The 27,824-nt window shown below is 34.9% G+C and overlaps 1 protein-coding gene across 1 annotated transcript in view; it reads left to right on the top strand.

Annotated features, from left to right (window-relative positions):
- The window catches only part of NALCN (sodium leak channel, non-selective), a 514,200-nt gene that overhangs the window by 385,884 nt on the left and 100,492 nt on the right, over positions 1 to 27,824 (top strand). Inside the window, exons 16-17 of the mRNA XM_007501336.2 lie at positions 3,601 to 3,737; positions 5,585 to 5,726. Coding sequence (XP_007501398.1) covers positions 3,601 to 3,737; positions 5,585 to 5,726 — 279 coding nt within the window. The remainder of the gene's footprint in view (positions 1 to 3,600; positions 3,738 to 5,584; positions 5,727 to 27,824) is intronic.

The raw sequence follows: 27,824 nt of genomic DNA, 5'->3' as shown, positions 1-27,824 counted from the left end.
CCTTCATTTCCATTGCCATTGCCTCTTTCCCAGTTACCTTTCTCACACATACTGTTGAAATAGCCTCTTAATTAATCCCCCACTCCATCTTCCCTTCTATCTATCTTTACACACTTCTACCAGATTAATTTTCTTTAAATACTGCTCTGACCTTCAGTATATCTCTGTTGTCTCCCAAATGTAGTGTCCCTTCTTGAATCTGGAATTCCAGGTCCTCTCTAATCTGGCTCCAGTTTACCATTCCAGTTTTGATTTCATACAAATCTCCTTCATGCCTCATGTTTGGCCCAAATCAAACTATCTACCACTCCCCAACCCTTAATTCATGTTTAATAAGTGTTTCTTGAATTGGATGGTATTATCTGTACCATAGCAAGGTCTTCTCCATTCATTTCCTCCATTTTTATTATTAATATCTTATCAATTGTAGCTATTTTTCATTTTGTCATTATTAATCCATTGCTTAGCATAGTCCCTAGTATGCATTAAGCACTAATTGTATTGAATCTTCTATCAACCCAGGACAAAACTGAAAATAACTGCAGTAGTGTTGTTTTGGAGGGTTGTTTTGTTTTTCATTTTTCATACCAGGGAAGAGCTATATCTCTGTCAAGGAAACTTTTTTCTTGATTAATACAGTTCTAAATCTCTTCTAGTCTCTCAATTCTGTATTCTTTTCTAGTAAATCAACCACCTACAGAAAAATCCTCTTACACACCTGGGATTTATTTCTAGTCATTTAAGGTCAGAGGGAATCCTTTTGAGAATCATGGAGAAGAAATCTTCCCATCTAAAAATATGGATGTGATTTTGTGCCTCATCAGTAAAAGCTTCCTTAGCTGATTTCTCTGAACTATAAATTTGTATAAACTAGCATTTAAATACATCCAAAGTATGTTTTGAATCATCAGAAAAAAGTTATGTTCATTGATGTTTTGAATTTCAGTGTATTTTCTAGAATCTAATTCTTTAAACTTTAATAATAATCTATCTATAATATAACCCATAACCAGCATATTTTAGGACCTAGAACATATCATTCCTCAAGTATGCCTACTAGCAGAAAGTTTATTGTTACAGTTTTAATATTTTAGGGGTTTTTTTTTCAGTTATAAAGGACATTTTTTTTCCATTCTACCTCCCGACATGAAACAGAAAAAAAATGAAATACAAAATCCTCAGGATGTATAAGTGAAATCAAGGAAAATCAATTCCCACAAAAATGTGTCTCCCCTTGCATATTTAGTCTATCGCCAAGTCTTGAGATGGGTAGCACTTTTTATCATCAATATCCTAGAATCACGGTTGATCAAGATGTTGACCAGAGTTCTTAAGTCTATCAGAATTGTTTGTTTTTACAACATTGATGTAACAGTATAAGTTGTTCAGATTCTTCTCACTTCAGCCTGCATCAATTAATACAAGTCTTCCCAGGTCTCTCTGAAGCCAACTTTCTTTTTAAATTTCTTGCATCACAATATTATTCTAATACATTCACATACCATAATTTTTTCAGCTATATTTCAATTCAAGAGTACCGCCTTAGGTTCCAGTTCTTTGGTGCTACAAAAAGTTCTACTATAAATATTTTCTGTAAAAACAGACTTTTATTTTTGCTCATTTCCTGCTATGCTTCTACTATGCACATGTTCATGAAAAAAATCATCAACAACAAGAAGTGAAAAATGATATACTTCAATCTGCAATCAGAATCTGTTCCTTCTATAGCAGTGGATAACCTTTTTTGTCATGAGCCTCTTGGAGTTGTCCTAGATCCTTGTATTGTTGATAATAGTTAATTCATTCCCAGATGATCTTTCTCCATTATTGTTTTTCCTTTATAGTGTTCTCCTGACCACTTACTTCACTTTCCTCTTATTTTTAGCATATCAGTAATTTGAAACATTTCTACTTTTTGTGTACAAATGTGTACAACATTCTTCTGGTCCTGCTGCCCACTTCTTTAAGATGTGAATTTTATGGAATTGTTATCTATTTTAACCAAAAAAAAAATAGAAATATTTCAACTTGTTGAAATGTTAAAAATCAGAGCTAAGCAAATGAGCAGCAAGTAAAAGAGTTTACATAGTAAAAGCAATAATATACGATGATCAACTGTGAATGATTAACCATCACCAACAATGCAAGGACCCAGGACAACTCCAAGGGACTCAGGACTAAAAAGAATAGCCATCACTATAAAAGGAATAGACAGAATCTAGAGGCAGATTGAGGCATGCCATTCTTCACTTTATTTCTTCATTGATGAACATGGCAGTATGTATTGTATGATGACACATGTACAACCTATATCATATTATCTGCCTTCTTGGAGATGGGGAAGGTATAGGAGGCAGAGAGACATCATGGATTAAAAAATGTCAGAAAATTGTTATTAAAATCGATTAATATAATTTTTAATTTAAAATTTTTAATTAAAAATTAAAACAAAACAAATAAAAATAAGAGGAATCCTGATTTAATGGACAAGGATATGGAGTTAAATTTGGGTAGCTCTGGGATCAAGTCCTGACACTGACACAAACAAACTAGCTATGTGACATGGGACAAGTCACTTCTCAGATACCTTCCTCTACTCGGTTCTCCAATAATATTACCAGCAAGAAGTGAGTTGGCTACAAACAGGTGACAACTGACAGAACAATGGACCTAGAAGGAAAGACCTGAGTTCAAATATCATCTCAGATACTTTTTAGCTTCATGAGCCTGTTACTAAGTTACTAAATCAGTCAGTAAACATTTCCTAAATGCCTATATTATTCCAGATACTGTGGATACAAAACAAGATAAAGACAGGCTTGTTCTCAAGGAGCTCATAATTTAATGAGGAAGATGTCATGCTAACAATAACAATGATGTAAAAAAACCCATCAATATACAAGATAAACTTATATATATATATATACACACACAAGATAAACTGCAAATGATCAACAGAGGAAAGACACAGAATCAAAGTTTTCAGGAAAGCTTTAGAATCCTTATCTGTAAAATGAAGAAAAAAATGACACCTACCTCCCAGAGTGGTCATGAGTATAAAAATGACATAAAACCTATTTAGCTGTTTATAAACGCTAATTATTTTTATTGTTATTATTATTACAACTGATCTGCAATAGTAAAATGAGTTCCTCATCAGGAGCTCCTTATAGCAATGAAATCAAAGCTCTAAACACCGCCCCCCCCAAATGTTTAAACCATAACAAGCAAGTAGAGAGGGATATCCATTTGGAAATGTACTGGACACAAAAGTAAAAGACATTGTTTTTTGTTAAAGTTTAAGTAAACAAAAGAATCAACTATGAAATGAATAAAATTATATAAAAGGCGCCCTGATGAGGCTTACCTCTGAAAATAAAAGTACAAGCAATTTCTCTTGTTATACAATTTTGAATGCCTTTTTAAACTGTGTTTTGTGCTTTACAGAATTTCAGTGTTAAGTGTACACAGCAGTCAGTTTGGCAGTGCTTTGTCGGTCTTTGCTGCCATCTTCTGTTTCATTGTATGATTACTCCTATTGCTTCATCGATTATGAATCACTAACCTACAATTTCTGATAGCCCTTCTCTCCTTTTTCAGTTGAAGCAAAGCGAAGCCAATGCAGACACCAAAGAAAAGCTCCCTTTGCGCCTTCGTATCTTTGAAAAATTTCCCAATCGACCACAAATGGTGAAAATCTCAAAGCTTCCTTCAGATTTTACAGTTCCTAAAATCAGGTACTTGTTTTCTTTATTTGTATTTCTTAGACTCAGAGCCCAGAGTTCATTTCATACCTGCTTTTAAGGGCTTTATCTCAAATTCAGAAATATACATGTATATATACAACTATGTGATACATAACGTATTCCATAATTGTATGAATGTTATGTGGAGTACATAATTGTGTATATATATATATATATATATATATATATACATAAACCTATTCCTAAATATATATGGAAAATATATATAATGTATAAATACACAATTTAAATGAAAAAAAGCATCTTCAAATTATGTTCAACGCTTCTTCAAATTACTTGTTTTTCCCACTCAGAGAGGGGAGGAAAGTGTTTGATTTTAAGTCAAGAATAAGATTTAAAGGCTTACTAGTTATGTGAGTCTAAAATACGTAATCTCTCCATCTCACATTTCTCATCCATAAAATGAGATCAGTTGAGATAATATATGTAAATCTATTTATAAATCATAAAAGTCAACAAAAGAATCAGCTGTTATCATCTTTTGAAATGAAAATTTGCTATTTATCAAGAAAGACCCTCCTCCCACAAACAATAGACTTCTATTCCTTTGCCTTAGATGAAGGGGCTACTTATTACAGACCAGGCAATAAATGGCATTTCTGCTGAGACAGTCACTTGGTTTTTTGACTACCCAATAGGCAAAAAAAGTAGTTTTAATGTCAAAGGAAAGAGCATCAAACTATTCACAACCACTATCCACTCATACTCATTGTGTAATCATACCCTTCCTAACATCTATGGCCAGGGGGTAGGGAAAAAAAGAACAAAAATGCAATGATATTGGATAAGATAGAGTGGAGAGCAGACTCCAGTCGGTGGTCCTAGGTTCATATCTTGCCTCTGGAACTTACTCCCTAAGTTTCCTTGGCAAGTCATAAAACCTGGTCTCCTTACCCAAAAAATAATGGGATTGGACTAAAAGGCTCCTCGATTCCTTCTTGTTCTCATCCTCTGAGTTAAAGAAGATATGGGAGAGGGGGGTTATTTTTTTAATTCCTAACTATATGTGACAAATTCTGGTTCCTTGATATTTAAAATTCATCCTTGATATTTAAAATTCAAATGGGTCTATTAATATTTCTGATAAACATGCTACCCAAATGAAAATGTGAAGAATAAAATCATTAAGATGGAAACAAATTGGTTTCTTGAGTGGCTATTTCTATAGATGGGGTTTGACCCCTATTTTTATAAGTGGGAATTAATAGGTAAGGAGAATTTTCATTTTTCACAAATATTTTTACCTATAATATATACTCATATCCTCCTTGCCTAAAAACTTAATGGTATTTGAAGTTGGCTGCTTTTTTTTTCATGTTTCTGAGTAAAAATGTCTTAAACAGATCATAGAAACTCCCATAGTTACTAATTTACCCCTATAAATTCACATCTGATGTAATCTACAAGGATTGCATCTTTGCATTATTTTAATGCGGCAGTATCTACAAAAGGAATTTCTGTATCAGCTGGGAGGTTTGAATGGATGACCTCAAGATTTCTCCAAACTCTCAGATTCTATGAATCTGTAACAATTACTAGAAGAGAATTTTTTTTAAATGCCATCCACTGCAGAGTATTTCTGAAAAAGAAAGAGGATGCCTGAGATGTTATTAAAAAAAAAAACCAACCAACCACTCTCCGAAGAGTAAATCTTTCATAATCTAAGCTTTTTGTTTCTAAACAATCTATGTGGTTCTCTTCTTTTTCCTCCCTGCTTTCTCTGAATGCATCTTAAGCAGGTGTGCAATCCAGAAAATGGACATTAATTCCTTCTTTTCATGAACAGCATTTTACATCTCTTTGGTTTCTTTACAAAGGGAAAGCTTTATGAAACAATTCATTGACCGCCAACAACAAGACACAAGCTGCCTCTTAAGAAGACTTCCTTCAGCTTCTTCTTCATCTTGTGATCATTCCAAGAGATCAGCAATAGAAGACAACAAATATATCGACCAAAAGGCAAGTAACCTTACCCTCAAATAAGCACATTTGTTTTTTTTAACCTTTACTTTCTATCTTAGAATCAATAAGAGCTAGGCAAGTGGGGATTAAGTGACTTGTCTAGGGTCATACAGTTAGGAAGTATCTGAGGTCACATTTGAACCCAGGAGCTCCCATCTCTAGGCCTGACTCTCAGACCATTGAGTCACCTAATCCCCTTCAAATTTTTTTAAATTTATTTGATCTTTAAGAAAATTTCATTCCATTTGGCCCTGGGTTCTAATTGCTCACACTCATAAAGTACCATATGATATAGCACGATAGAGCAGGTTAATTAGGAAGTATCAAAAATTTTAAAAACCATTTAAAAATCACAAAACATTTTTTAAAATTCTTTAAAAATCATTTTAAAAACCATTAGTTGAATTCAAATGTGCCTTTCTGTGCTTTTGTTTATGACTCGTGAGAGCAAATTAGAAGAATATTAGGTCCAGAGTACTACTTTTTAACTTTGAAGAATATTTTCTTTGCTATGCTCATGTCCTTACAGTTGAAAAGAGAATTGAGAAATGTTTATTCCTTTGTGGGGGTGGAATGGAGAGAAAGAGGAAAATTAGTCAAGGACTGCATAAACATAGAATAATTTTTTCAACGATCCAATAAGCATCTATTAAGGACTTATGATATTCTCGGCTCTATGCTAACTACTGGGCATACATACCAAGAAGAAAAAGCAAAAATAAGTCTGCATAACAGGGGTAGAAAACAGGTATATGATTAAGTGTACAAAAGATATGTACAGAATAGATGGAACGTTATCTTAAGGAGGAATGCAACCTTGGGGACCAGGAAGGAGCTTCTGAAGAAGTTGGCATTTGAGTTGAATTTTAAATGAATTCCAGGATTCCAAGAGACAAAGGTGAAGAGGGAGAGCATCCCAAGGCAAAGCTAAGGAAATGGAAGATGGAGTTGAATACTCACAGAACACGACTGTGAGGCTCTCTAAATGTCAAATATACTGCTTCATTTTGGTTTTAACGCTTAACTCCTGTTTTAGAATCAATACTAAGAATCAGTTCCAAGGCAGAAGAGCAGGAAGGTCATTGGAGTTAAATGACTTGTCCAGGGTCACACAACTAGGAAGTATCTCTGGTCAGATTTGAACCCAGGACCTCCTGTGTCCAGGCTTGGCTCTCCATCCCTTTGGATGATGCTTTGATCCTGGAGGCAATAGGTGTCACTGGAGTTTACTGAATAGAGTGAAATGATTAAATCTACATTCAGGAAAATCTTATTGGCAGCTTTGTGGAAGATGATTAAAGGAGGGAAAGCCTTGAGACACAAAGGCCATTGAGAAGGATTTTGCCATAGTCCAAGGGAAAGAATATGAAAGCTACAACTAGCTGGGTGAATGAGTGGGAAATATTTAAGAAATTGTTCAGTCATTTCAGTTGTGTCCAACTTCATGACCCCATTTGGGGTTTTCTTGGCAAAAATATTGGAGGGGTATTTCATTTTCTTCTCTGGTTTGTTTTACAGCTAAGGAAACTGAGGCAAACCTGGTTAAGTGACTTGCTTAGGGTCAAACAGGTAGCAAGTGTCTGAGTATAAATTTGAACTTGAGTCTTCATGTAAGAAATAAGAAACATGGCATTTGTGAAAATTAATGTAGTCTTGGGCTGAATTTAAAGAGTATACAGAAGTGATAGTTCCTCTGTACTCCACCACTGTCAGACTAAAACTGGACATTTCAGGAAAGAAACTAATTATTATGTGCAGGTAAATGAAACAGTGGATATAGTACCTGGCAAAGAGTCAGAAAGATGCAAGTTCAAATCCAGCTTCAGACCCCTTCAAGCTGTGTGAGCTCGGGCAGGTCACTTAATCCTGTGTGGCTTTTTGCCTCAGTTTCCTCATCTGTAAAATGAGGATCCTACTTCCTAAGGATTGTTATGAGAATTCAGTGGCATAATAGTTAGAAAGTGCTTGACACAGTTTCCAGCACATAGTAAGTGTTATATAAATGTTAGCGTTTATTATTATCCAAAGGAGAACAACCAGAAATAATAAAGAGTTTTCAAGTTCATATCATATAAAGGTCAATTGAAGGTATTTGGAGATGTTTTGTCTGGGAAGGAGAAGACTCAGTGAGGACATAAAAGCTATCTTCAAATATTTGAAAGCCTCTCACATGGAAGATAAATTAAATTTGGTTCTGTTTGACCACAGATAAGAGATCTGGGAATAAAAAGGAGAACTTAAAATGAAGCAAGGAAAGACAAAATTCCCAACAACTAAAACTCACTTAAAGTGGAATGGGCTGTTTCAGTAATTATTGGATTCTCCTTCATTAGAGGTCTTTAAACAAAGGTTGAATGATAATTCGAGAATGTTGTACAAGAAGTTCTTTTTTGGATTTGGGTTGGACCTGATGACTCCCAGGATTCCTTACAAACGTGAATTTCTTATTTTCTATGTTTCAACTTATCTAATTTTTATGTAAAAAAACATAATCATAAAACCTATACATCAAAAAATCTAATAATGGAATTATACTTTAATTCTATTCTCACATTGAAGGAGCCATTACTTCTGGACCCAAAGGAATGGCTAGGGCACTATACTCACTCCCTGTTCTCTCCATAGACATGAGGATTGAACAAGTTTCAGCCCAAGCAATCTTTCATCTAATGAAAAAGGAGCTAGGATCCTTGTCCTTGTACTGTTTAACTTATTAAATCCTCATAGTCTTTTGTGAGATTGATAATTTAAACTTCATCAGAGCACTAAGGCAGTTAACCATTTTACATAATGTTTTATTTTGGCTTTTCAGTGCCCAAAATTGTCTTCTGGTAAAACAAGTAAGCTTGGATTAATTCTTTTAATGATGGACTTCCTCTCCAATGTAGAATCTTCTGCTCTTGCCAGTTAGCTCCACTCATTGCATCCAAGTCATCCAGGGGGCTCAAAAGCACCTCCATGCCTAGACACATGGACCTGGAGGCTGATGTTCAATCTCAAGTATTCAGAGAAACTGATAACAAAGAATGCTATCCACCTCCCAGAGGAAGAACTTTTGCAGTAGGGATGCAGATGAAAACATAATGATTTTTCACTTGTTTATTTGGGCATATGTTTGGGGGGGTATTGTTTTTATAAGATTATTAACTTACAAAAATTAATAATATGGAAATACTTTTTTGCATGACAACACATGTATAACCCAGAATAAATTGCTTGCCATCTCTGGGAGGAAGGAAGGAGACTATTTGGATTATAAAACTTGGGAACACATGTGGAAATGTATTATTGCATGTAATTTTAATAAATAAATAAATTCAAGTACTCAGGAAAGAAAACACAAAGTAGAAAAGGCAACTTAGTAATGCTCTTCTTCCAGGGGGTTATCATATTGGTGCCAGGCTTAGTACTGTATTTGAGGGGTGGTTTAGTTGTAGTTGAGGGGTTCAGTCTTTCATAATTGAGAGGGGAAAGAGTGAGAGACCTCCCTTCTCAAAGTGGGGTTCAGGGGAGACAGCTGATGTTTAGGGTTGGCTCAGAGAGAGGAGAAGGGATTTGAAGATTTTCCCCCTTATGCCTTCCCTCCTTAGCTAAGACTGCTCTCCCAGATTCACTCTTGTCCCTCTTGTCCCCCCCTTCAATACTCAAGGTCTCCCCTTGATCTGTTCACTTAATTCACAGCTTGGAGAAAATATAACTACTTTAATATCAACTCAATCAGGGTAATACAAAGGAATAACCAGCAGAGTAAGAATGGGAGAGGAAAGTGGGGAATAGGGAGTCCCTGTCTCTATCTAAACCCTTTCCCCTCCCTCCTTGAGTTTGGGGGGAAATCAGGCCTTGGCAGCCTGAGCCCCCTGAGAGAAAGTCAGGTTGACTCACCCTGGGTTTGGCCCCTTAGCCACAGTTCAGACTCAGGGCAACAGGAGCTGAAGTAAAGTCGGACACAGATTTTAAAATGTCTTTTTCAGGTTTTTTCTTCATTAGTGTTTTTCAGTTGGGAAATGTTGTGGGGAAAGATTTCCAATGACAGACAAGAAAAAGTGAGTAACCCTCAGGAGAAAGTCTTTTTCAACCTTCTCTCTTTGGCTTCTCCGGACTGAGAGACCAACTCCTCTCCCAGCCAGAATCTTCTGCTCCTCAAGATTCCAAACTCCTGGGCCCCTCCCCCACTGAGGTGATCAGTTTCACACACTCTTTAGCCTGGCACCTTTCTTATGTGCCAGCCTCTGGCATAGTACTGACAGTCATTTAGTTTTAGCTTTACTGTGGCTCCAAATTTCTAAACTCAGACTATTTTCCAAGCCACCACATGGCCAGTAGCCAAAGTTCCCATGTTGTTGAATAGAACTAAGAAGGACAACTCTATGAATGTTTTATAGGTGGTCCTATAGGTCAATTTATCCTAATTGCCCTAAATTGGCGTATATTGAGCTAAAAATTAGGGGGGGAAGAGACAGAAAAGTAATTTGATCAAAGCCTTAGAAACCAAGTTATTATGTATTTACTAATAGAAATATTTTTAAAGTAAGCTTTATGGAGCCAAACTGAGATAAAATTTCTTTCCTCCATTTTCAAGGGAAGCAAACACTTGTTAGGTATTGTGACATAGGGGGTAACCTGGTGAATTTATACATTATAAGACCTGGGTTCAGGTATTTCTCTGACACTTATGAGCTCCATATCTAAATCTCCGAGTCTCAGTTTTCTCATCAGTAAAATAAGAATGATAGCTTAAAGGTTTGTTATGAGGGAGGGCCAGAGGAAATAATATATAGGAATAATTGTGAAAACTTTGTAAAACTCTACATTGACTATTATTATTGTTCTTGAGGGTTAGAAAGGTATAATTTCATAAAGAAAATGTGTATACTTTCAGGGAATAGCATTGATATTGTATTCCTTTTTAGGATTTCGGTTCTAAAGCCTTTGAAATCTACTTTGTTTTGATCAACAGAAATATCAGTGTAATCCTTTCTTCATCTCATGTTACTTGGCCTATGGCCCAGAATGAATTTAAACATAAGGGCTGATTTTTTGCTGAATGCTAAAGGCTCCCAAACACTGCTTTAGATATACTTTTTTAAAAGTATTTTTATTATTTTTATTTTATATATAATTTTATTAATTAATTAATTTAACATGAATTAATAATGAATAATTAATACTAAATAAAATTTAATTAAATCAAATAGATATAAATATATTATTTTTAAAAATAAAAATAAAAATTTTTCTTCAGAAACAATGAAAACTTAATTTTAATGAATTCTCTAAATGGAATTTAAATTCCAATTTGATCTTTTTTTAGAAATAAAGATTATCAGCTAAAATAATTGTTATTATTAAAATAGGAGAAGATAAATCAACTAAATATGTTCCATATATGCATCAGAAATGTTGCTCCCCATTACTTATCTAAAGTATCTGTATGTCCTAGTCAGCCAAGTATCTTAAAGATCTAGAACTTTTTTTTTAGACCATGGATTGTTTCCTCAATTTACTTAATGTGTTTCAGAGATTTATTCTCAAGTTATGTAAGTGGAATATGGAATGCATTCTCCTAAAAGAATAATGTAATCAGAATTTTCAAGAGAGTCTACAAATACCTAACCATGACAAATGAACTAGAGAATTAATACACCCTAAATATAAGTCATAACATGAATGGAGGATACCAGGAACTCAGCTCCTTTCTCCTACCTTAAGAGAAAAGGACTGTCACTTCTGCCTGAGCAACTGTAATCATGGAAATCCTAAGATGTGTTGGTTCCAAGAAGGGAATCCCTGAAGTAGAACATAAGGGATGTTCCTTGCATCATTTAAATCTTATTATAAATCTGAAGAATATAGATCTGAGAGGCAAAACAGTATAATGGGTAGAGAATTCATTCTATAATGAAGAAGACCAGATCAAATCCCTCCTCTGGCACTGGTTTTATGATCATGGCCAAGGCACTGAATGTCTTAATTCTCCCTCCTCATTTGTAGAGGAAGCTCTGTACACTAGTAAAATCACAGATCCATTTTTAAAAGACAAAAATAAAACTTCATTTACCTTTCACAGTCTCCTATTCCCTGTTTTATCACTAGTTTTCTCATGTTCCAAATCTTTGGATATAATTGAATCTTTTTCTTTAGCCTACTATATAGCCAGTAAGACTAGAAACAAATATTATCAGTGAAATAGCATTCATTGCTGCTGGGTAAAAAAGCAGACTCATAAGATGATAGATTTTAAGCTATAAGGGACCTTGGAAATAAGTAGGATACAGATGTAAACTTTCTAGAATTAATATCTTGCACACACATATATATATGGGAATTATTTGAAGGTACAAAAAATTAAAATTATTTTCTCCTTTAAAAAAAATTGAACTCCATAGCAACTATTGTGGGTACCCTGAATGAAATTAATTTACCAGTGAGTGGCTCAGGCATTTCTACTAGCATGGCAAACTGCAGGGATCTGGGGAGGTGCAAATCTGTATATTTCAGGTGAAGCATTCCTCACTTTATTATAATCCCCCAGCAGCATTTTTAGGGCAAAATAAGCACTTTTCTCTTTAATGCTCAGGGAGAAGTGAAAAAATAACTATTTGACCAGTTTATCCGTGACACTTATAACAACAAAATAGATTTCTTCTCTTGATCATTACCCTTGGGTTAGGAAGTCCTATTCATCTCTATATGGAAGCAAATCATTTTTTTCCTTGATGGAGAAATCTCAAAAACCTGAAGGAAATCAGTGAAAAAATAAGGGAATAATGCTGGTCAAAAATGGCAGGAAAATGGAAGGAGGAAGCATATGTTAGGGAAGATTTTGTCAGAGTAATTACTCTGGCTTTTAGCAGTAACAAGTGGTTGCCATGGCAACTCCACATCCTCTCCAGGGCCAAGCTTTTATTTTTTTCTTTTTAAATCCTATTTTGATTACCTTTATCCCACTTTTTAAACACCTGTCTCTCTCCCTGGAAACAAAAGATTTACCAGTTTCTATTACATTCCAGGATCAAAAGGCAAGAAGAATAAGAACTTAGGGGTTATGACTTAGGGTGGGGAGAGGAGGGAAGGTAAAGAGGGAGAAGGTCCTGCCTTGCTTTATTTACTTGTCATAAAGCCTTGACCTTCTGGCCATGTGATGTTCTCAGATAGCAATTTCCACAGTCAGTGATTAGAGCTCACCAACTCAGGAGAGAAAGGAGTGGATAAAGCAGGCGTTCTCTCTGTCTTCTAAATGACATGAAGGCAGGTACATCTTGGGAGGAATTTTCCTTTAATGTAGTGGAAGGAAGTTAGACTGTGTTTCTTCTAAGATAGTGACCTTTGCCAGCACTTCCCTATGTTTTTAAGACTAACCTTAGATTCTTTTATGTTGGGACCAGATGCAATCTGGTGCCTTTTTCTGCCCTTATCGGTTTAAATATGGAAGCAGATGGAGCTTTCCCAGGACCTTTGCAAGTAAATTGAATGTCCAATTGCACCAGATGCACTTTTCAGGGAGCACTCTTCACCACATATTAGCTTATATCAAATGTCCTCCCCCACTCACCTCTTCCCCTATTGTTGTTTTCATCTCATATTCCTAGTCTATCTTTTTCTCCCTAACAACTTCCTTAGCTGAGCTACTGAGAGGGATGATGTCCTGATGGTCTGGGCAGCCAGACAAGGAAATCCTCAAATGAATGTCTGGGAAATGTGAATGATTCTCCAAAGGAAAGCCTCAACTGAAGAGGGAAGGTGGGGTTGAAAGCAACTTCTGTCACCACGCCTTGTCAGAAGAGTGCTACTCTTCCCTTTTGTCCAAAGACTATACCTTGGTTGTAGTGGACCATGTAGGCATTTTTGCCTTATTAATAAAATGACAGGATGGATGGAATTGCAAGGTTTGCTGAAATTCATATAAATGATTGATGTTACAGTTAAAGACTGACCCTGGACTGAAGTGAAGATGCAAGAAGACAGCAGATTCATAACCATGTTTTTGTTTGTTATTCATATTTCTCTAAGTGTTGCATTCCATTACCCCAGACCCCAAACTAAGGGAGTTTGAGTTCTAATTAAGGTAAAGGTCCTTTTCTTGGATAAATTAGCCTTGGGATTAGAAACTAAACAGAATTAAAAAAATATGAATTACCAATTGTTCTTTTTTCCCCTCATTGCAGAGAAGGATTGGATTTTCCCCCCTTGACATTTCTATTGCTTCCCCCTTTGTCTGTGCAGTTTCTCAGTCTATCATAGAAGAAAATTAAGTTGTTCAGGAACGATTTGCTCTCAACAAAGCCCTAGTGATTGCTGTCCAGTACGCTGCACTCTTCTAGGTGATTGCATCTTGTTTGATTTGTTCTAGTCACTTCCTAGGTATCATTTGGTGACCTGCTTTATAGTTTTCAGATTTGGCCTTTTTTTACTCTAAAATTTAACCTGTTACTTTTCTTCTGGGATTTATGTATCTTCTAAGAACTTTCTAAGACAAGTTATGACTTTTGTAATAATGTGTATGGATACCTCTTTGAGGAAAGGTGGAAAATTACATCACATATCACCACTATGTGACATATCTCAAAAAAGTGACAAGAATGGCAAGGGGACAGGCAAGTATTATGGATAATATCAAATGGTAGATTATCAGTCTTTTCTCTTTAGCTTGAAAATACATGACTGTGTGCCTGTGTTTAATTATGTTTAAGGGGAAGAGAACATTTTTTGTTTTGTTTTACTAAACCTTTGATTTCCTTGATATAAGGAGCTCCTGACAATAAAATTCCTCTCCCAACAGTAGTTCAGTTCAGTCCCTGTTTTGCAAATAATAGTGGCAGAGTTTCAGTGGGTAGGGAGATGCTTCAAGGGGATAGAGCACTAGGATTGGATTCAGGAAGTCCCAAGTTCAAATTTGACTTCAGACCCTTATTAGCTGTGTGATCCTGGGCAAGTCACTTAACCCCATTTGCCTCAGTTCTTCTGTAAAATGAGATAAAGGAGAAAATGGCAAAGCACTCCAGTATCTTTGCCAAGAAAACCCCAAATGAATTCATGAAGAGTCAGGCTCAACTGATATGATCAAGCAACCAACAATAGTTTCATGGGATAAATGATACAAACACCGTCATGCAACCAGTATGTGACAGAGAAAATAATTAAAGCTATCTTCCTGACTACAAGATACATTCATAAATTAGAAGAGAATTCATATTTGACTTTTATGGAGTTTTTGTATTTACATGAGTCTGTGTGAATTGAATTGGAAAATAATGGAGCCTTTTTTGAAGACCCAACTCAAAAGTATCTAGAGAATCTATCCACTGAGCCACCTCACTGCCCCCACAACATAGCTAAGTGTCTGACCCAGAGTCACACAACTAGTAAGTGTCCAGGGCCAGAAATAAACTCAAAAAGATAAACCCTGACCTGACAGCAGGTCCACATTCTATCCACTGCACCACCTAGCTGCCCTCGTCTTTGACGTATAGGGAGTTATATTGTCTGAAGCTAAGTAATTCACCCAAGTTACACAGATAACAGCTATCAGAAATGAGAGCTCTTCCTTTTTGGCACATGACCTGATTCCTTAAGTGTCAGGGTTTAGCAGATTACATTGACTAGAAACAAAAATCCTTGATTCTGGTAAAATTACAATATAGTACACTTATCAATATTGACCTGACTGTCTTATTCGTTCTACCTTGATGGTGTTCTTTCTGTTTCGTTCTGTGTATATTACTATAAGTATTAATTTATACCTACCTTTTCACCAGTTCAGGATCTGTTACCTGGATTTGGGGATTGATTTTCAATTCTTGGTAGGATGAAAAATTTGAATACACTCAAGAAAAATGCCACTTTAGTCTGTAAAATTTCGAGTAATTACTTATACTTGATTCCTATAGTTTAAGTGGGTATTTCATTCAATAAAATAACTTGTAATAATAATCATGCTATATGTTCCTTACAGAAATATCTCTTATTAAGCCCTATCCATGTGGCCATTGTTTTGGTCCTTTGTGGTCATGTATTTTTAAACTTTTCCCCCACTTATCAAGCTTTTGATTTTTTTAAGTAAGGAAAATAACACTAAACCAATCCCCCAATTTCCCAAACGTAGACAAACAACATGTATTGTAACACATAAAGACTTTTATTTGATTTTTAAGGAGGTATAAAATATTAATTTCATTTTAAAAATAAATATTAATGTATTCAGTAATTTAAAAACCACTAAAGCTGATAAACTACAGCTTCTTAATCTTACGTATATTTACTTATACCAAGCTATGGATTGTCCTTAGGTAGCACCCTTAGATAATTTGACTATCTATTCACAGGCTCAATATTCTCTTTGCTTTAAGGCAATAGTCATTAGGAATCTGGGAGTAAAAAGGGAGCCCAGAGATCTGCCCATTCTTGATTCAAAGTAGGAATACTTAATTATTCAATTATTCCTTGGAAATCTTCAATAATGGTGAACTTACTTCCTCTCATGAGCCAACAATAATTCTCTTAGTGAGATTTCTCTTGTGTTTCACTGAATCATGCTTACATGTATATTGAATCCAATCAGTCCAGTACAACTCATTGACTTCTCCATGGTTCCATCTTCCACATAACTCTTCAAAACCACCAGACATTTAAAGTCAATTATTGTAGAATTACAGATTCTCAAAAATGAAAGAAACTTCTGAAGTCTGGCCTTGTCAAGAATCTCTTTTATACCAGTTCTGCACTGCTTAAAGATTTTTAGTGATGAAGGAACCCAATACTTCATGGGGTATTCAATCATATTTTTATACAACTCGGTTGAAAAATTCCCCCTTTTGCATTGAATCAAAAGCAGCCTTACTGTACTTTTTCTATCTATTGTTTCTAATTCTGTACTCTGAAAAGCAGAATAAGTCAATTCTGTTTCATATGGCAGCTCTTCAAGTACTTGAAGAAAGCTATTCTATTTTTCTTATGTATTATCTTCTCCAGGCTAAACCTCCAAAGTTTCTTCTACCAGTTCTTAGCAGTCTCATGAGACTCTTCACTGTCCTAGTTACTGTCATCTCTCAACCACAGCATGTAATTAAAAAAAAGATTCCTCTTGTATTCTGATAACCTGAATTTGGATCCCAGTAGTTTTTATTCCATGTGACCATGGGCATCTTCTATGGATTTAAATTTTCTAATTTTAAAATAAAGGGATTAGACCAAATGATCTCTAGAGGCAGTTTACCTCTAGAATGATGACACTAAATCTTTTCTACAGGCTAAATAATACTGATTCACTCAACCAATCCTTCAGTAGCATGTTTTGGACCAGCAAACTGGTCTTCCTCACTGTGTTGCCTCTGTTCTCAGAGACTCCTAAAATGTGGTACCCTGAACTAGACACATTATTCTAGATGTCTGACTCCAGAGGATGCAGTAGGAGTATCACCAACCTTGGAATGAATGCCCTAATATCAACTTTGCTTTTCTACTTTTTAAGCTTCAGCTCACCATTTAAGTCTGTTGAGATTTCTTGGTGCTTCCAACTCTTCTATACAACATATAAGGCACCTCTTTAAGAAACAAGTCATCTATAAAGTGGATAAATATTCTCCCTTTTCCCAAGTTTTTGATAAATTGTTAAACAGGTACAATCACTACTAAAGATGGAGCTCTAGAATAATAGTATTGTATTAAACAATTTTGTGTGTGTTTGATCAGTCAGCACACTCCAAATCCACTGAAATGTACTGTCACAGAAACCTTTTAACTCCAAGGGTATTGTGAGATAATTTTCTAATCTATTATTTTAGTATAATAATTTAGTATAATAATTCATTCATTCAACTTTATAACAATGCTAAATTTTAAGAAGGATTTCTTGACATTCAATCAATTTGATTCTGCAAATTTTTCCAACAGATAGGTGGAACTCATCTTCCTAAATTCAAGGATGGCCTCGGGTACTTATTAGCTGTTTAACTTACCCCTATTTGCCTCAGTTTCCTCATTTGTAAAATGAAGTGGAAAAAGAAATGGCAAGCCACTCCAGTATCTTTGCCAACAAAACTCAAAGATTTGGACATGACTGAAAAACAACTAAACTGAACAACTTCTTCCAAAGCTCCTCTGATTCTCATCCACTCAGGGCTAACCATTTCTACAGCCCTTAGCTAAATTTCCAGTGGGAATGTTTATCCTGGAGAGGATAAGACGTTGAAGCAAAAACTAGGAACAATAAGTGGAACTAAACATAATGCTCCAGAGTTATGTGACCAGGAGAAAGTAAAGCAATACTATGGCCTCTTTAGTCCTGAAAGGACCCCTTCTCTTAATGTAGTCCAATACCACATTAGCTTTTTAGAGGACTTGCCATATAATGCTTTTAACCCAAAATATTGAGCTTGCAGTCAACTTCATATCTCCTTCAGATGGATTGTTCTCTAACAATGCTCCCCCCTTCTTATATTTGTGAAATGGGATTTTTAAACCCATATAGGACTTTATATTATAGATATACACACATATAGAGAGATATAAATATACATAAACACCTCCTTTAAATTTACTACATTTGATCCAGCATTCTAGTCTGTCAAAAACTTTTCAGATCCTGGCTTGGTCATTATGTGTCTTAGCTATCTCTCCATCCCCAACTTTATTTCATCTGCAGCTTTGATAAGCTATTCCATAAATATCTTTATCCGAGTCATTTTAAAATTCATAAATAGAACAAAAGACAAAATGTAGATCCCTGGGTTACCCCATCAGAATTTCTTCTGAGCTAAATAGCCATTAATGGCCAATCCAAATCTGAACTTTCAACCAATTTTGAATATATCTAACATTGTTATTAACTGTTCCATCTCTCTTCATCTTTTCTATAAGAATTGTATAAGATTGTATTAAATGTTTTATTAAAAAAGGAGATAATCTAAAAAGCATCACTTTGCTTCCAATTTAATGACTATTAAGAAAAAAGGACCAGTTTTTAAATATATTGTTTTTTAAAACCCTTACCTTCTATCTTAATATCAGTTCTATAATAGTTCTAATAATAGTTCTAAGAGCTACATGGGCTAGGAAGTCAGGCAAGATTAGTTGACTTTCCCAGAATCATATAGCTAGGAAGTGTCTGAGGCCATATGTGAACATAGTTCCTCCCTTCTCCAACCAGACCTGGTGCACTATCCACTATACAACCCTGCTGTCTTTATTATTTATTTTTTATATTCATTTAAAATTTCTTGAGTTTCAAATTCCTTCCATCTCTCCAACAACTCCTCCATGTGATAACAATTATACATGTGAAATCATGCAGAGCATATTTCCACATTAGCCTTGTTGCAAGGGGGAAAAAAGAAGGAAAAATTAAGTGAAAAAAATAATGCTTCAGTCAATACTTAGACTTAAACAGTTCTCTCTGTGTAGATGGATAGTCTATTTCATCATAAGTCCTTTCAAATTGTCTTGGAACATTGTAACTAAATTATTCATAGTTGGTTATCGTTAAAATATCACAGTCACTATGGATAGTGTTTTCCTGGTTCTGCTTAGTTCATTCTACATCAATTCATATGTCTTCCCAGGTTTTTCTGAATCCATCCTGATTAGTAATTTTACAGCAAAATAGTATTCCATCACAACCAAATGGTGTAGCTTGTTCAGCCATTTTCCAATTATGGGCATTCTTTCAGGTTCCAATTCTTTGCCACCACCAAAAAGAACTGCTCTAAATATTTTTGTACAAATAGATCCTTTTCTCTTTTCTTTGATCTCTTTGGGATACAGATCTAAGAGTAGGATTGCTAGATCAAAAGATATGCAATTTTTATAACCCTTTGGGCATATTTCCAAATTACTCTACAAAATCACTGCACCAGTTTATAACTATACCAATTCTTTCATTTCCCTTCTAGCATTCATAATATTTCTTTTCTATCATGTTAGCCAAACTGCTAGGTGTGAGATGGTGCCTCACAGTTCTTTTAATTTGGATTTCTGTAATAAATAGTGATTTAGAGTATTTTTATATGACTAAAGATTAATGTCTTCTTCTGAAAAGTACCTGTTCATTTTCTTTGACCATTTAATTGGGGAACAGCTTTTATTTTTATAAATTTGACTGAATTCCCTATAGATTTTAGAAATGAGGCCTTTATCAGAGAAACTTGCTGTTCTAATCTTAGCTGCATTGGGTTTTATTTGCACAAAACTTTTTAATTTAATGTAATCCAAACTACCCATTTTACTTCCTTGATCTTCACTCTTTCTTGTTTTGTTTGATTATACATTCTTGCCCTTCCCATAGATCTGACAAGCAAAATTACCCAAGCTTCCCTGATTTGATTATGATATCACCTTTAATGTCAAAATCATTGACTATTTTGAACTTATCTTGGTATATAATGTGAGATGTGATCTATACATAGTTTATGACAAACTACTTTCCAATTTCCCCAACTTTTTTTAAATAGTTAGTTCTTGAATCAAAAGCTTGAATTGTTGTTTTATCTAACACTAGATCACTATGGTCATTTCCTACCATGTATTGGGTACCCAATCTCTTCCACTAATCCATTACTTTATTTCTTAGCCAATACAAATTGTTTTCATAATTACCACTTTGTAATATACTTTGAAACCTGATTTACAGCAAGGCTACCTTCCCTTAACACTTTTTCATTGATTTTCTTTATATTCTCCACCTTTTGTTCTTCTAAATGAATAAAATTATTCTTTGATGCTTTGATTGTTATAGCACCAAGTAAGTTAATTTATTTAGGTTGAATTGTCATTGGTATTAGATTATATCAACATATCCATGAGAAATTAACATTTCTCCACTTGTTTAGATCTACCTTTATTTGTGTGAAAAGTGTTTTATGTTCCTTGTTTTTTCGTGGTAAGTACACTCAAGTTTTTCATATTGTTAGCAGGTGGTTTAAATGGGATTTCTCTTTCTATATCTTTCTTTTGGACTTTGTTGGTAATATATTGAGATGATGATTTATGTGACTTTATACTATATCCTACAACAATGCTAAAGTTAATTCTTTCAACTAGTTTTTAATTCATTCTCCCTAGTTCTCTATGCATTCTATCGTATCATCTTAAAAGAGCAATAGTTTTCTTCCCTCGTTGCCTATTCTTATTCCTTCGATTTCATTTCCTTAGTTTATTATATCATATTGAATAAACATAGTAATAATGTATATCTTTCTACCTCATCTTTTTAGGAAGGCTTCTAGCTTATCTCTGTTATAGATTATAAATGGGAATGGTTTTATATAAGATACTACTTCTCCTTTTAAAGAAACCTCCATTTATTCCTATGCTTTTTAATGTCTTTAATATGAATGAGTGTTATATTTCATCAAAAGATTTTTCTGCATCTATTGAAATAATCATTTGATCTTTTTTATTTTTGTTATTGATATGGTAAATTATGCTAATAGTTTTCCTAATATTCAACAAACCCTGCATTCCTGGTGTAAATCTCACCTGGTCATAATGCATCATCTTTGTGATATATAACTATTGTCTCCTTGTTAATATATAATTTAGAGTTTTTGCATCAGTATTCATTAGGAAATTGGTCTATAGTTTTCTTCAGAACCACAAACATAAAATGAATTTGGTAGGACTCATTTGCCTATTTTCCCAATTAGTTTGTATAATATGAAAATTCTATATTTTTAAATGTTTGGTAGAATTCACTTGTAAAGCCATCTCATAATAGGAATCATTTTTTAGATAGCTAATTGATGGCTTGTTCAATTTCTTTTTCTAAGAGAGGGTTATTTAAGTATTCTATTTCTGCTTCTGTTGCTCTGGGCAGTTTAAATTTTTTAAATATCCATTCTTTTCACTTAATTTCCCATATTCATTGGCATATAATTCGGTAAAATAGCCCCTAATATTTTTTAGTTTCACCTCATTGGTGGTTCATTTCTAATTTTTAATATTTGTAATTTGTGTTTCTCTTTATTTTTAAGTCAAATCAATCAATGATTAATCTATTTTATTGGCTTTTTCATAAAGCCAAACACTAGTTTTATTTATTAGTTCAGTGTGTATTTTACTTTGTTTATTCATCTCTCCTTCCATTAACATATTCCTCTATTTCAGTAGAATATATATTTCTCTTATTCAATGAATTGACATATAAATGTCAGTCCATAAGCATCTTTCCTTGTAGGTAATAAATTATGCAGATACTACAGAACTACAAAAAATTTTCTCTGCTTCCATTGTCTCTTTCAAATAGAATAATCCTTAAGCTTAGAAAGATAGCATAAAATGCTCAATAGAGAATTCAAATCAAAATTAATGTGATTAGAAGAAAACACTTGGGTTTTTCTTCAGTGGGTTCAAACGCTCCAATACTGAAACAAGCATCCACTGAAAGTTGACTTCAACAAATACTAACAGAAACTATCAACACATATGTATACTTTCTGATCTCAAGAGAATTCCCATAAATATAATCTTTTCATGTATTGAAGAAATGCATGAGTAAAACATAATAAAGGAACAGGAAGATTTTTTTTTGCCAGTTGGTTGCCTATCGTAGACCACATCTTCACAGTTACACAATTGACTGAAATGTTTAGAAAATACAAGCTGCCACTTTATATGTTATTTTGTTGACAACAGATAAACATTTGACTCGGTAGAGCAAGACTCAGCATTAAGAATTCTTCTTTGGCAAGATATCATTCATGCATATGTTAAGAATATACAGAATTCATTGATAAATCTAAACCCCACCTGCTAGAGAACTCTCCCACAATTAGTTTTCATTTATTTAGAATATACTTAATATTTACTTTTGTGTATTTGCGTATTGTTTAGCAAAGTACAAGTTTCTTAGGAATATTTACTTTTTTTAATTTGTATCCCCAGTCCTTAGCACAGCAAAACCTAGTAGGAACTTCATGCTTACTGATTGGTTAATTCAGCAATACTCTGAAATCAAACAAAGAATAAAACAGAGATGCATATGCTTGGTTGCCAAAGATATTTGTCAGGGCTCTTAAAGACACCTTTCATATAGCACATTTGGAAGAAGAATCCCCAGTAAATGGTGATATAGTATTCTAAATATTACCATTTTCATTTGACTTTGCACTCATTGCATCAAGGTCCATAATACCACAGGATGTCTTCAATAAGATCCATGATTGACCAACAAAGTCCAATTTAACAACATACACAGAAAAAAACAAGTGGATGAAGAGTTTTATTTTTCCAGAATATCATACACAATTAGACAGCCCACTGGACAGAAGCCATAAATGATCTAGACCCAGAATGGATTTTTTTCTTTTTTTTTTTAATATATTTTATTTGATCATTTCCAAGCATTATTCGTTAAAGATCATTTTGTTTTCCTCCCCCCCACCCCCCATAGCCGACGCGTAAGTCCACTGGGCATTAGATGTTTTCTTGATTTGAACCCATTGCTTTGTTGATAGTATTTGCAATAGAGTGTTCATTTAGAGTCTGTCCTCTGTCATGTCCCCTCAACCTCTGTATTCAGGCAGTTGCTTTTTCTCGGTGTTTCCACTCCCATAGTTTATCCTTTGCTTATGAATGGTGTTTTTTTCTCCTGGATCCCTGCAAGTTGTTCAGGGACATTACACCGCCACTAATGGAGAAGTCCATTACGTTCGATTATACCACAGTGTATTAGTCTCTGTGTACAATGTTCTCCTGGTTCTGCTCCTCTCGCTCTGCATCACCTCCTGGAGGTTGTTCCAGTCTCCATGGAACTCCTCCACTTTATTATTCCTTTTAGCACAATAGTATTCCATCACCAACATATACCACAGTTTGTTCAGCCATTCCCCAATTGATGGGCATCCCCTCGTTTTCCAGTTTTGGGCCACCACAAAGAACGCAGCTATGAATATTTTTGTACAAGTCTTTTTGTCCATTATCTCTTTGGGGTACAGACCCAGCAGTGCTATGGCTGGGTCAAAGGGTAGATATTCTTTTGTCGCCCTTTGGGCATAGTTCCAAATTGCCCTCCAGAATGGTTGGATCATTTCACAACTCCACCAGCAATGAATTAATGTCCCCACTTTGCCGCATCCCCTCCAGCATTCATTACTTTCCTTTGCTGTAATGTTAGCCAATCTGCTAGGTGTGAGGTGATACCTCAGAGTTGTTTTGATTTGCATCTCTCTGATTATAAGAGATGTAGAGCACTTCTTCATGTGCTTGTTAATAGTTTTGATTTCTTTATCTGAGAACTGCCTATCCATGTCCCTTGCCCACAGAATGGATTTTTTTTAAAGAGATAAAATGAGATTGTCTTTTAGAAAATGAGCTTCTTGAGATTAGGGAGTGTGCATATCCCAATACCCTGGATATAATGGGTATTCAGGTAATCTTTGTTATTGTTGTTTTTCTTGTTATTCAGTTATTCTCAGTCTTGTCTGGTTCTTCATGACTTCCTTGGAGTTTGTTGTTTTTTTGTTTTTTTGGGGGTTTTTTTTGACAAAGATCCTGGACTGGTTTGCCTTTTCCTTCTCTAGCTCACTTTACAAATGAGGAACTGAGGCAAACAGGCTTAAGAGACTGGCCCAGAGTAACATAGCTAGTAATTATCTGAGGCTAGATTTAAACTTGGGGGTGTCTTTCTGACTCCAGTTCTAATACTCTCTCCACTGAGCCACATAATTTCCATTGAATCTTTATAGAATTGAACTGAATATGACTACTTAGCCACTGTCAATAATTTTTTTCAAAAAACTTCTTTTTAAAACATGGAACAAACTCATAAATAGACACATATTTCACCAATATTCAAAAAAAGAGAAAAGGGTGGCATTTTCAAATTTTATAATGGTAAACTTGGCTGGAACTCCTGATAAAATTTTAGAATAGGTCTAAGGAAGAAAAGTGTTGATCACTAAGAGTCTGACTAGATTAAGAAAGAACAGATTGTGCCAGATTAATGGCATTTTCTCTTAGAACAAGGATACTAAACTAGTTAGTCTGGAGGAGGCCATAGATGGAATATAACTGTTTTTAAGTAAGTCATTTGACAAAGAGAAACAAAGTAGGTTCCCCTAATTGTTTCCCTTGCCTCAGCAACTCCGTTGTTAATGGTATTTGAGGGGAATGTCATATAATCAGAGTAGTAACTCTAATTGTCCTCTATTCCCAATTTATCTCCATATATTAGACCAAACAAGAGGACACATTAATTCAAAGAAAAAGGCATTCAGTTAATAACTAAGGAATTTTCTCCATATCCAAAGAGGCACAGTATCCCACAGATTATCATGTTGTAAGAGAAAGAGAGGGCTCTCCCTAGGCAACTAAAACTTTTGTAGTTGCATCCCAGCTGGAACAACTCTCACGACTCTGTTATTCAGTCTCCTAACAATTCACTGTATCTCAATGATGTCCACTCCACCGTCAAAGATGACACTTACTTCTTTTCAACTGAGCTACTGACATTTGATCCTGGGCTGTTTCTCTGCCATTTGATGAATCACTACCATTTGCTGAAGTTCCCTTGAGCTATTGGTGTTTCTTTTTCCTCAAAGGCAAGTTTTATCTCTCTCTTGTGAACTTTCCCAAACCTAAAGACTATTTTATCTCTCTTTTTACCCCTATAGTTACACTTAGCCAACAAGCAGAGTCCTTCAAGGTAAAGTCTTTCCTTTTAGCCATTTTGTTCCTCCTCAGCAGTAACTTCCTCAGGTCTGCATGATATTTAGGTGAGATTAATAAATTCCTTTAAATTCCTATAATGGCCCTTGAAGCTAGCACCAGGACCAAGCAAATTACCCTGGAGCTTCATTTACCTTAACTTACTATCCATCTATCATCATAGACATCTTCTTGGGGTCAGATATTACTGTCCTTGCTCAAAGTAGCATCTGCTGGTTGTCCTTTTGCTTCTATGCAACATAAGAAGCTGAGTCTTCTGAAGAAGGTCTAGCTTCTTCATCACTTGAGAAAACAGATGATGGAAGTTTCATATGATCAAAGCTCTTTTTCAAATGGAGGCTGGTGACGCTGATGACTTTGTACTGCATTACTATAGCTTCACCAAGTAATTGTTGCTAACTTAGAGAATAAGATAGAGAGTTATAGGCTAGATAATTATACTGCTGAGTGGATTCAAATCTTTTTTTTTGACAGTGATGGTGAATCTTTTATTTTTATTTTTTTATGTATTAATTTTAATTTTTTATTCAAAGATATTTGATTTTCCCAATTAAACATAATTTTCAACATGCATTTTCTTTTTTTTTCTTTTTTTTTTTAATTTTTATTTGGTCATTTCCAAACACTATTCATTGGAAACAAAGATCATTTTCTTTTCTTCCCTCCCCCCTCCCACCACCTCTCCCATAGCCCATGAGCGATTCCATTGGGTATCATATGTGTTCTTGATTCAAACCCATTCCCATGTTGTTGGTATTTGCATTAGAGTGTTCATTTAGAGTCTCTCCTCAGTCATATCCCCTCCACCCCTGTATTCAAGCAGTTGCTTTTCATCGGTGTTTTTACTCCCACAGTTTATCCTCTGATTGTGGATAGTGTTTTTTAGATCCCTGCAGATTGCTCAGGGACATTGCATCGCCACTAATGGAGAAGTCCATTACCTTCGATTGTACCACAATGGATCAGTCTCTGTGTACAATGTTTTCCTGGTTCTACTCCTTTCGCTCTGCATCACTTCCTGGAGATTGTTCCAGTCTCTATGGAATTCCTCCACTTTATTATTCCTTTTAGCACAATAGTATTCCATCACCAACATATACCACAATTTGTTCAGCCATTCCCCAATTGAAGGGCATCCCCTCATTTTCCAATTTTTGGCCACCACAAAGAGTGCAGCTATGAATATTCTTGTACAAGTCTTCTTTCCTTATTATCTCTTTGGGGTACAAGCCCAGCAGTGCTATGGCTGGATCAAAGGGCAGACAGTATTTTATCGCCCTTTGGGCATAGTTCCAAATTGCCCTCCAGAATGGTTGGATCAATTCACAACTTTACCAGCAATGAATTAGTGTCCCCACTTTGCCACATCCCCTCCAGCATTCATTACTTTCCATAGCTGTTATGTTAGCCAATCTGCTAGGTGTGAGGTGATACCTCAGAGTTGTTTTGATTTGCATCTCTCTGATTATAAGAGATGTAGAACACTTTTTCATGTGCTTATTAATAGTTTTGATTTCTTTGGCTGAGAACTGCCTATCCATGTCCCTTGCCCATTTATCAATTGGAGAATGGCTTGATTTTTTGTACAATTGATTTAGCTCTTTGTAAATTTGAGTAATTAAACCTTTGTCAGAGGTTTTTATGAAGATTGTTTCCCAATTTGTTGCTACCCTTCTGATTTTAGTTACATTGGTTTTGTTTGTACAAAAACTTTATAATTTGATGTAGTCAAAATTATTTATTTTACATTTTGTGACTCTTTCTAAGTCTTGCTTGGCTTTAAAATCTTTCCCTTCCCAAAGGTCTGACATGTATACTATTCTGTGCTCATCTAATTTACTTATAGTTTCCTTCTTTATGTTCAAGTCATTCACCCATTCTGAATTTATCTTGGTGTAGGGTGTGAGGTGTTGATCCAAACCTAATCTCTCCCACACTGTCTTCCAATTTTCCCAGCAGTTTTTATCAAATAATGGATTTTTGTCCCAAAAGCTGGGGTCTTTGGGTTTGTCATAAACTGTCTTGCTGAGATCATTTACGCCAAGTCTATTCCACTGATCCTCCTTTCTGTCTCTTAGCCAGTAGCAAATTGTTTTGATAACCACCACTTTATAGTATAGTTTCAGATCTGGGACTGCAAGTCCTCCTTCCTTTGCATTTTTTTTTCCATGATTTCCCTGGATAACCTTGATCTTTTGTTCTTCCAAATGAACTTAGTTATGTTTTTTTTTTAATTCAGTAAAGAAGTTTTTTGGTAGTTCAATGGGTATGGCACTAAATAAGTAAATTAATTTGTGTAGGATTGTCATTTTTATTATGTTAGCTCGTCCTACCCATAAGCAATCAATGTTTTTCCAGTTGTTTAGATCTAGTTTTAGCTGTGTGAAAAGTGTTTTGTAGTTGTGTTCATATAGTTCCTGTGTTTGTCTAGGCAGA

Source organism: Monodelphis domestica, chromosome 8, assembly GCF_027887165.1.
Source record: "Monodelphis domestica isolate mMonDom1 chromosome 8, mMonDom1.pri, whole genome shotgun sequence".
NCBI lineage: Eukaryota > Metazoa > Chordata > Mammalia > Didelphimorphia > Didelphidae > Monodelphis > Monodelphis domestica.
This window is presented reverse-complemented; position numbering and strand designations above follow the sequence as displayed.